Consider the following 11,209-nt stretch of genomic DNA (forward strand, 5'->3'; position numbering starts at 1 on the left):
GGCTGTAAAAAAAAAGGAAGAAAATTCTTACTTAAAGAGGCAGACACAATTTCAAGTGGTGGTTGTGAATGTCACATTCCAACAGGTTTGAAAATGATAAATGTCATTATGAAAGAGCCCTCCCCTTCACTCCCCGGGGTCTTCTAATACTTGCCACAATATCAATATGTTGACACGCCGGCGAGGTGACTGATGTGCTCTGTGACCTTGCGGTTTCATGGATGTTTGAACTTTGACCCCCTTAAGACCACATGTGCTGCCCTCTCAACTGGTTGCTGTAAAACGAGCCTGTTTGTCATAAAGTTGCTGTCTGTCTGTGTGTGTGTGTCTGTGTGTGTGTGTCTGTGTGTGTGTGTCTGTGTCTGTGTGTGTGTGTGTTGTGGAGGGGTTGACACATAGATGAGGGGGTGTGGGCATACAAGCCCCCCATGCAGGTGCGCCTTTTGAAATGCCGAGTTGTTCAGATGATATTAATATTAATTATTCTGATGCACACGACGGGTTTTATTGTGATCAATCATAACTGAATTGTTAAAAACTTTGCAGAATTGATATTTCATTGGTGTGTGTGTGGGGCGGAGGGTAATATTTGTAGGCCATTCAGTGATATCAATAGCTCTGGAAACCTTTAAATTCTTTTTAATTGCGTTTCATAGGCAAATTTGTGCTTTATGAAAAGGAAAGCTTTGGATTTAATGGGAAGTGTTCCGAATTTTTTGCAGCCAAAAACTGAACTGTAAAACATACAAAAACAGTATGTGATACTAATACTAGAAATGAGCAAAAAAAAGTTAATTTCAATTGCATAGCTGAAAGACGGTGATTTGTATTTAACATTTGCTACATTAAAATATAGGCCATATCTGTTCAAAATCATATGTACTGAGGGAAGCAAATATTTATTTAGCTTAAAATGTTGACTGCGTATGATTCAAAACTAAATCATAAAAAAATCAGTGTCCTCTGAGATTGAACATAAAGATACTTTATGAAAAAAATATTTCGTGTCAAATCAAAGTTAATAAATAGATACGATAGTGAAAATAATTAAAACTGCTTCTTTCTCCTTCCTCTAAATGAGGACTTAGTAGATCAAGTGACTACATATTTTTTTAATTTCCAGGTGAAAATAGCTCTCATGTTAACATTGGAGAATTGTTACTATTCAATTGACAACAACGATGAAACATTCAAGTGACAGTTCCCTGTCCGTCTGTCAAACGTGGACACGTCACTGTGAGTGTGTGTGTGCATGTGTGTGAACGATCAGTCAGTGAAGCTCAGCTCAGTTACACCCAAAAGAAAGCAGAGTGGCATGTGCAATTTACGTGCGTGTGTGTGTGTGGGCAGGCGTGTATAAGCGTCTAAAGGGGATGATAATTAACAGTTGACACGCAGTTAAATGATCGATTGCGAATTACACTCAAGTGTCTTTTATGGGACTGAACCAAATTAAATGACAAAAGGAGGCGAGAAACGAACGAGCAGTTAAACTACTATGCTTTAAAAAAAACCTAAAATGTAATGATATTAATGGCTGGGAATTGTAGAAAATTCGCAAAGATGAGTTTGTCTGATTAAAGTTGGGTGTAAAGTGTACATTGGTGAATATTTAGGGGCTCGAATTTTCGGCGAGGGGGTGTTTCTTTTTGGCTAACCCCGTGAGAGACGCTCCTAAGCCGGGGCTGAAGAGGGAAAAATGGGAAGGTTGTGTCCGAAGGGCATTCGACGTAAAACCGTGCCAACCAAATCATGCGAGTGACCTCCCGATGGGACAAACTCAAAGACGGACGGGGAGGGACGTTTTCATCGCGATGATCGAAAAAAAAGTGAAATTGCGAGTTGATTCCATAACGAAACGAGGGGAGACGATTTGACGGCTGAGGGGTCCTCGGAGGGGCGGAAGCGATGCCTTCCTGCGGCCGAGGCCATCGACCGGCAAGTTGGCGAGTCGCAACTTTTTGGAGCGCGGTGCGGAGGAAGAGGAGGAGGAGGAAGAGAAGGAAGAGAGGGGCCTCGGCGGGGGCGGACCCCCGCCGTGCCCCTCGGCTGAAGTTCAGCCAATAGGCTCGTCGGCCGTGCTGCCACTCAGCCCAATCCGTCCAATACCCGCGATGGCATTTGCAAAGCGAGTCCCCCCACTGCGTGCTCCAACTGTTGTGCGTTCTGCCCATCGCTCGAGGACAGAGCGAAGGGGGGAAAAGCGGAGTTAGACGCCGGACAAAAGAACTTCTAGAGCCCCGTGCACTCTCCATATTTCCATGCGCGGTGCGTGAGGGCGCGCGCGCGCATGGAGTAGTCATGGAAGCCCCTTTGAGCAAGAGGAACCCCGCGTTAAGATTAGCGGATTTGGCAGCGACTCAAGTCCTTCCTCCCCAGAACATGACAGGCTTCCCGGGGCTAGGGGGGCATCACCCGCTCTCCCACCATGCCCACCTCCACCCCGGGGAGCTGGCCAACGACCCCGGCGTAGCGCTCACTCCTTTCGGACCCGAGCACATGGCGCAGAGCAAACTCAGCCCGTCCTCGCAGCACATCCAGAGTCACCACGAAGCGCAGACCGCGGCGGCTGCGGCTGCGACGGCGGCAGCGGCGGCGGCGGCAGCGGCAGCGACCGCGGCTTCCTTCGCTCCGACTCAGAGTTCCGTGGGCTTCCCCGTGGGGCACCACTCCCACCCGAGCTACACGAGCGGCAGGGACTTCATTCTCAGGAGAGAACTCTCAGCCTCCGCCATGCACGCGCTCGGCGACCAGTCGGCCGCATCCCCCCACCACCCGCATCACCCCCATCACCATCCCCATCCTCATCATCACCACCACCACCACGGCGGCGGCGTGTTCCTCTCCCCAACAGGTGCGTACGTCCACGCCGAGAGCGGAGCCCACTCTCTCTACTCGGGGCTCCACGAGCAAGCGTCCCCGGGCGCGCACGCCCTCAACGGCCACATGCGCCTGGGTCTACCGGGGGATCTCTACGGTCGCTCGGAGCACTTCGGGGCCCGTCCGGACCCCTACGGAGCCTCGGCGCTGCCCCCCGGCTACAACCAGGCCAACGCCAACGCGGGGGCCTTCTTGCGCTACATGCGGCAGCCCATCAAGCAGGAGCTGATCTGCAAGTGGATCGAGCCGGAGCCGCAGAGTCCCAAGAAGCCTTGCTCCAAGACCTACAGCACCATGCACGAGCTGGTCAACCACGTCACGGTGGAGCACGTCGGCGGGCCCGAGCAGAGCGCCCACGTCTGCTTCTGGGAGGACTGCCCCCGGGAGGGGAAAGCCTTCAAGGCCAAGTATAAACTGATCAACCACATCCGAGTGCACACCGGAGAGAAGCCCTTCCCCTGCCCCTTCCCCGGCTGCGGCAAAGTCTTTGCCCGCTCGGAGAACTTAAAGATCCACAAGAGGACCCACACAGGTCAGTAAAAGTACTCTTTAAAAACGGTATGGGGAATTTAGTATAATGTTGAAAGGGAATGAACTATAAATAACATTTGTGCATGCTTTTTTATGCTCACAAATTTGGTTCACTTGTTCAGGTGGTGAAAAGTGATCATAGTCATTGCAAGAGAAAATTGCATTTTTAGGTCTCGTTCATAAAAATCCCCCCAAAAATGTTGGGTTGTGTTATCCTAAAAAGTAAACAAAGCTGTTTGGATTTAGAAAAAAAAAACAAGAGCTTTCAAGCGTTAATAAATTCAATATGATCCAGTCCAGTCGAAGGTACATAAAACTCGCAGTAGCCCACCTCCTCCTACAACTCCCACATGGAACCTGGGGGGGCCTTAAGGCACGTTACACGTGTTCGCACTGTAAAACATGTCGGTGGGTGGGTAGGGGCTATGCGGGCGCGTTCATGCGTTCAAGATGTTTGCAAAAGTCCTGTGACTGCATGTCTCCTGTCATTAAGGCGAGAAGCCCTTCAAGTGCGAGTTTGAAGGCTGCGACCGGAAGTTCGCCAACAGCAGCGACCGGAAGAAGCACTCTCACGTGCACACGTCCGACAAGCCCTACTACTGCAAGGTGCGCGGCTGCGACAAGTCCTACACGCACCCCAGCTCGCTGCGCAAACACATGAAGGTGCACTGCAAGAGCCCCCCGCCGCCCACCTACGTCACCTCGACCAATCCCCCGGGTGACCCCCTGGGATCCCCGCAACGGAACCGCTCGGCGAGCCTCTCCCCGCAGGTCACCAACCTCAATGAGTGGTACGTGTGTCAGGGCAGCGGCGGAGGGGGGGCGCACCGGCCGCAGACGCGTCACGACATGCACTCGCCCTCCAGCGAAGCGCCCACCTCAGAGTCCGAAGATGAGCAAATGTTCAGGGACTCGCACTCCAGGACCATGCTATGATAGAAACAGACAAAATCACTTTCCATTAAAAAAAAGCACTCAATCCAAGTGGACTGCTCAAATCAACACTTTTCACTGCAAAAGTTGACATCTATGAGAGCAATATTCAAATTCCATCATTCTCGTGGAGGGCTGTTCACTAACAGGGTCTTAAAAGATAAATAAATCTATCATAAAGTAACTGGAATCAGGTTAAATTGGTGAAAATCTGAGCATTTTCTGGAGATTGGGACTAGATTTGACTTTGTAAGGAGCTATAGTGGAAATAAAGAGGTACAGGTTTTGATTTGAAACTTTTAAGAGTTTCGCTGCGGTTCGGATGGATTTTTTTTGTTCATATTTAAGAGGTATTTAAGTCTATATTTTATGCAACAAAGTCCCCGGAGACCCTAAAATGTGCTCACATGTTTAGTTGGACGTGTACATATGTGAGTGTACTCATGTTTGTGAATGTTGTACTAGTTTTTAATGAGCGACAAAAAAAATAGCTTTTTTTGGTATATTGTAATTTATTTGCTGCGTTCAATGTTGTATTGAAATTACAGAAGTACCAAAGAAATATGAATAATACCCGTTTTTGTGGTAGTAAACTGCTGATATTTTTGTACATTTTGTTATATATTTTACATTTTAATTTGGAGCTTTTCTATTGAAATGCGTTTTTGTCCTGTAAAATATTGACTTGAATAGGCTGTGTAATGTCAACATTTCCACTGTTTTCCTTTTTCTTTTCTTTTTTTAAAAGAAATCTCTCGCATGCCTTTTTTTTATTTAAAGAAAAATAGTGATGTCTCTCGTTGAGGTGCATGGTGCCATTTGTACATTGATATTTAAAAAAAAAAGATAAATGGGAAAGGATGCAGAGCCTTGATGTTCCAAATTTAATTAACATTATTTTAAAAAGTAGTTAAAAAAAGGAATCAATTCCAGTACGGAAGGTAATAAATACTATTTGTCACATCATTATGGAAAATATGCTTCACTTTCCTTCAAAGGATTAGATTTAATATCTGTATTTGACATTTTAAGTGACATTTTCATTCAAAACAACGTGCTTTTATGTTTCATTGTCATCTAGATACGGTCACCCCAATTTAGTAGACAAAATTAAGGCTGTTCTAGTCGACGTAAAACTAAAAAAGGCCCACTGTGGCCCTCTGTGGAGCGGCCTGCGCATGCGTGGGGCCCACGGAAAAGTGCAAATGCACTCCAATATTAATATGCATGCCATTTTTTCGCTAATAATGAAGTTGCAACAAAGAAAAAGCAGCTGCCTAAAGAACCCCCGCACAAAAAAAGTTCAAATGATTATAAATATAACCATTGGATGTTGATGCAAATTGAAATAGCTTTCCATTATGTCAACGCAATTAAAAAAAAAACAAATGCAGCTAAATGTACGATATCAACACAAGAGAATAACATGCAGTTTTAACGTTAATAAATATACTGTATTTTGCGATAAATTGCACATTTTGCAGTCGTCCTCTGCTATATTCCTATGTTCATTGGTTAAAAAAAATCACTATCAGATTTTAGAATAAAAATGCATTTTGATAAAGCACAATTAAATTCATAAAATAGTGTAAAGTGCTTCTTGATATATGGATGATCTTGACCACTGATAGAAAAAAAATCACAACCCAATCTGTGCTTAATTCATTATCAAAATTAACTATCACAACCCTAACACAAAAAAAATTGTTAAAATATTTTAGGATGCAGTTCTCTTGTATTTTAACGTTTAACTACAACAACCAGACACAAGACAATCGAAACCCCAATTTATGCCAAAAATAACAATCCTCCAATTTTCCCCCCTAATATTTTTCCTGTTTAACACACGACAAAAAACCCAAAAATCATCTGTATTTTACCCATCCAAAAACATATGACAGTGTCAGACAATATATTCTAACTAATGCTGACACCCCCTCAAAATCCCCCATAAAGGTGCCTGCCTGCAAGGTGCTCGTGTTTCTCGAAGGAAGAAAAAAAAATAAACAAACAGTTTTTCTTACATAGCGCTCAAGGAAAGAAGAGTTCATCAAATGTATTTAAAAAAAGAAGGGGGGTGTAAGAAAATAAAGAAGCGAGGCGGGCGGCAGTCACCCTCGAGTGGGAAAGGCTTTGAAGTGGAACTTATTATCCCGGGAATACTTTTGGGGTTGTCCCAACGACGCCCCTGAATGGGAGAAGGCGCTCCTTTGTCAGCGATTTGTTCTCCTTTAGTGGGACGCCCGTGGAAATGTACTTACACGGGCCACCTTAACACGCCGCCTGCAAATCAGTAACCGGCGGAGTCAGACATGCAGACGCCACTATTTGGACGCAAGGACAAAGACACCACCCCCCAAAAAAGAAAAAAAGAAAAAAAAGGTCTTCCATGACAAGAGGTTGGACATGTGCACCAACAAACCCCCAAAATGCATTCTAGGATGATTTGGCTTTCAATTTCATCCCACCTTTAAAAAAAAAAAGTGAGGGTGTTAGCACCTGCGCACTCTGCAGGGATCTTCTAAGGGGGTGGGGGGGTCTTCTTTTGTGGGGTAAGAAGGGGGCATGCAGAAATAAAATTAGCTCATGGAAAAAAAAAATGGGATGTTTAAAATGAGGAATTTGTTCGGGGAAGTTTTTTTTTCCTTTGAAAGGGAGGGGGTCTTTTTGATGGGGTGGGGAAAAGTGTTTTTTTTTTATATTTGGGGTCACCGGACAGATCAGTTTTTAAAATTATGGTTGGATATTAATTTTCTTGTGTATGCCAAGTTGCTTGTGGTTTCTTGGGTTTAGGAGAAACAGGGGCATGCAGGGGGATCCGTTTTTTTAAATTGTTGTGTAAGAAAATCATACCTGTAATTAAAAATTTATGTTGTATATATGTGCTTATTTATGTATTTATGCAGTTGGCAATTTGGCAGCAAAACAAGCTATGGTGGAGTTTTTGAAGGGGGTTAGGGAGAAAAAAAACAGGGGGTGGGTCGATGTGCATTGTTTGGTAGTTAGTCATTTTTTTATTATAGGAAACAAATATTTTGCGGATCACCTACTTTCAACTTTTTGACACCTGTTAAAGACTACTTTTAAAAACAAAATCAGTGCCAAAATAAATTGAAACCCAATTTCAACCACAGTACAGTGATTTTGGATTATGAAATCCCTTTATGCGCTCTCTTCCTTTCGAGTGATGAGAAAATTACTTTCCACTCGTCTATTTCTTGCATTGGTAGAGTGACAGAAACAAGGCCTTTAACATATTTAACATGTGAAAGTCAAACGTGCTTCAAAAAAAGGTTTTTAAATAAAAAGGTCATATTTCGAATGTGCATTTTTGAAAGGCGAACCCCCTTTTTTGTAAGGCGAGGGAATGAAGTATTTACAGTTTTGGAGAGCAAATTCATATTGCCAAACTTTTATAAAGCTAAATTTAAGAAAAAAAGTTATTTGTTAATTGTCTACAGGCGCTTAGGAAGGGTTCGCATTTGTTTTTGGGGGTGCGTACTGGTCTTTCGTGCACGTTTGGGCCAGCTCCGAGCAGCTGCGAGTTCACCTTGCAGGGCCAGGGAGTTGAAACACGTGACAGTGTGCACTCACTCTCGGGCGGGTCACTGGACTGACCTGGACCCTTCCTTCTAGGCTTTTCATTGCAACTTCATTAAATCAATTACTCAGTGAACACATCAGGATTTTGGGGGGGGGGGGGGGGGGGTTCTCGGGAAGAAAGACAAGAAATAAGATTTCACTCAAGTCATGTTTGGTTCACGAAGAGGAAATTATGTTCATGATAAGCATTTTTTATAAGCCATCATCCAACCCAAAATACAGGGGGAAATTTGGTTGAAATCAATTCTTGAGTTGGTCGGCAACAGGTTGGAATACAAAAACACTCAGGTACATATTTAAAAAAAGAAAGGAAAATTGAGGCTTCAATTAGCTTAGCATGCATGTTTTTGGGAGGAAACCAGAGCTCTTGGGAAAAACCCACACAGCCCCAGGGAGAACATGCAAACTCACGGGAACCCACTGGGGATCGAACCCTAGATCTCAGAAGTGCTAACCACTCTGCATCAGGCTGATTTATTTACGTTGACCACCGCGGAATCTGTCAAAAAAAATTCTGCTTCAAAGAATTACAGTAAAACCTCACTTATCGCAGTTAATAGGTTCCAAAACCTGCCGCAATAACTAACTAACTGTATGGACAGTGTTTTGGTGATGTCTAGTTAATATTTTGGGGCTTTAAAAACTCTCTCTGTACTATAATTTAACTCCCAAAGGTAGACACTGTTCTCTAGTGGCCAAAGAAATAATCTCCAATTATGACTAGCGCCGCCATTGTCGAAATAATGAGGTAAATGAAGTTTATGTAGAGTCGATAATTAGTTGGCGGCAGGCCGGTTTTGAATTCCACCAAAAGCCTCGAACGTTAAATGTGCCATAAATGAGTTAAAAACACACGCACATACACACACAAAAACCTTAATTCTGCTTTGGCAGGCGTGCGCTATTCTCCACGAGAAGACAATATATCATATCTTGTGGTGGGCTAGCGTAACATCTGCGAGGGTAGAGGACTTGGTGCTGGTCCAACATGCCCCATCCCGAGGACTGGGAGCCACTCCAAGCCAGTAGGTGAAGGGGGAGCAAGGTCGTCCACGGACGAGCCGCTAGCCGCTCCTTCTGCAGCCCGAGCGCAGCTAGGCGTGAGCGAGCTAAGCCCAGCGGCCTCTGGCCGAATGACCGCTTTGCCTAAAAGCTTCTAAATGCAGGATGTAGGCTTCACCATACTTGGAAAGAAACACTTCACGGACAGGTGGAGGAAGAAGATGGAGGTGGGGGTGGGAGGAAAGGGGAGCAGATGGACTTCTTACGGGACGGACACTCTTGATTTGTGCCCAGAGATGAGAGTGGACGGTACAAGGAGTCGCTTCATCGCTGGAGTGTGAACGATATCCTGCGGCGGTCCTTTCAAAATACGGCGCTTCACATGTAACCCGTTAAAACTGGATTTATTAAAAAAGTATACATAAAAGTAAATAGTGCATGTTACGTCAAAGGCCGGGTTTTCAAAATGTAGTCATTTTGGGCATTAAGTAGGAACTCATTGGCCGCCATTGGCGGCGATAGACGACCAATCCACTTTGACTGGGAGGGCTGGGAGCCTTCCCAGTTGAAATGGATTTGATTTGATGTCTAAAAGTGGCAATGGCAGTGAAAGAGTTGAGGACTGAAAACAAAACTAAGCCCGAGTTGTATTACAAAAAATACATAGACGTTACTATACAAAATAATTGTATCTACACAAGTAAAACAAGCCTTGCAGAACAAAAATATGTCAATTACGAGTGCTCAGTTCCTCATGACATTTTTTTTTCATCGTTGAATTTTGTATTGAATATTCTAGGGTGCCTCCCATTCCTGATTACTCTGCTTTTTTATGTGACTACCACTCCCTTCCATTATAGGGCGGCTCCAGATTGGCATCACACGAGCGGAGCTATCTTCAGAGAAGAGTGCTTGAAAGCAACTCGTTTGACTGCGTGAAAAGGTCAGCATTTAGACCTGACGGGAGGCCTGGAGGAAGCTGATGTCCATGATCACAGAGGAGAGAAGCTCTGATAAAGCCGCTCTGCGTATTAGCATTTCACCGGACCTTCACCGTGGAGCAACTCCATCCGGCCGCTCCCCGTAGGTTCCCCTAATCCGCGGCGATAAAGCGGCAAAACACCTTCCAGCACGGCGTGACCTCTCCGGCACGCGACGGCAAGGACCTTCCTTGTACTTTGGTGGATCCGCAAAAACTTCACACAGCCAAAACGACTGATACGCGCCTGCTCGGGCAGAAGAAAATGCGCCGTCTTGATGTTTGCAGTCTGCCCGGGATAAGCCCGAAGGGAAGCCCAAATGGCCGCCAAGGCAATGAGATGGAGATACGGGAGTCTCCATTTAAAGCGTGGCTTCAAAGAAACCGAATGAGGCCTCAAAAGAGGCTTAGGACAAAAACGATTGAATGCCGAGATGACCTACAGTGTCCAAAATGCACCATCTAGACCAGGGGTGTCAAGCTCGGATCAAAGCCAACTCCCGGCCCGCGGGCTGCACATTTGACACCCTTGTTCTAGACTCTAGACTCGTTCCCCCTAAAAAAATTCTTCCAACCTGCAAGGCAATTCTAGAACGTCATCAATGTGTCTCAGAGGAGTCTTTGCAACAGTCGGACCAGATAAAAAGACTAATTGTGTCATTAGGACGGCTGGAGCTGAGAATGAGCACCTTTTGGCCTTCTGCTGACATATTAGCTCGTAAATGACAGCATCCCCGGCTGACAACATCATTAGAAATCCGTCTTAGTGACAAGTAGAATGGCACTCAAGGCCGGACGATTCTTCAATTTGGATCGCCACCAATATGAGCGCTCACTCTTGTGGGGGTAAAAAAGGACTTTTTTAGCTGCGGATTGCTGGTATAGCAGTAATTATAGCTTTTGCGACTACAGGGACAACAGGAAATTATATCTGCCGTTCAAGTGCACAATGAGAACTATTAAAAAAACAGTCAAATGTGATAAATGAAGCTTTCTCTTATTAATAAAACATATTTTTATTTTACATTGTATATAATTAGCAAATGCATGTGCAAAATAAATAAATCGTCTAGCACTGAAGGGATTATTTTGTTGTTTGTAGCCCTCAACGCTTACACTGTCATTGACAGTTATAAACTTGAAATCCATTTCAATGGTATATACATATTATTAGTATTTTTTCTTCCCAAGCGGCCCTCGGAATAAAAAAAGTTTGGACACCCCTGCATTAGACTGTGCATTATGTTATAGCCTAATGAAAATCCATCATGTGCCCGCTGA

General features: G+C 44.7%; 1 protein-coding gene across 1 annotated transcript; it reads left to right on the top strand.

The window, feature by feature from the left end:
* The first annotated feature begins 1,921 nt into the window (after positions 1-1,921).
* zic5 (Zic family zinc finger 5) lies at positions 1,922-6,427 on the top strand. The gene is made up of 2 exons (XM_077616518.1): positions 1,922-3,412; positions 3,905-6,427. The coding sequence occupies exons 1-2, from the start codon at positions 2,302-2,304 to the stop codon at positions 4,345-4,347; spliced, it is 1,554 nt and encodes a 517-aa protein (XP_077472644.1). The 5' UTR covers positions 1,922-2,301; the 3' UTR covers positions 4,348-6,427.
* The last annotated feature ends 4,782 nt before the right edge of the window (positions 6,428-11,209 follow it).

Source organism: Stigmatopora argus, chromosome 13 (genome assembly GCF_051989625.1).
Source record: "Stigmatopora argus isolate UIUO_Sarg chromosome 13, RoL_Sarg_1.0, whole genome shotgun sequence".
Taxonomy (NCBI): domain Eukaryota; kingdom Metazoa; phylum Chordata; class Actinopteri; order Syngnathiformes; family Syngnathidae; genus Stigmatopora; species Stigmatopora argus.

Bases quoted from the DNA above. Each gene is read 5' to 3' on its own strand.
- zic5 (XM_077616518.1), top strand. From the start codon at position 2,302: ATGGAAGCCCCTTTGAGCAAGAGGAACCCCGCGTTAAGATTAGCGGAT. The intron at 3,413-3,904 runs GTCAGTAAAAGT...CCTGTCATTAAG, and splicing joins CCACAAGAGGACCCACACAG to GCGAGAAGCCCTTCAAGTGC.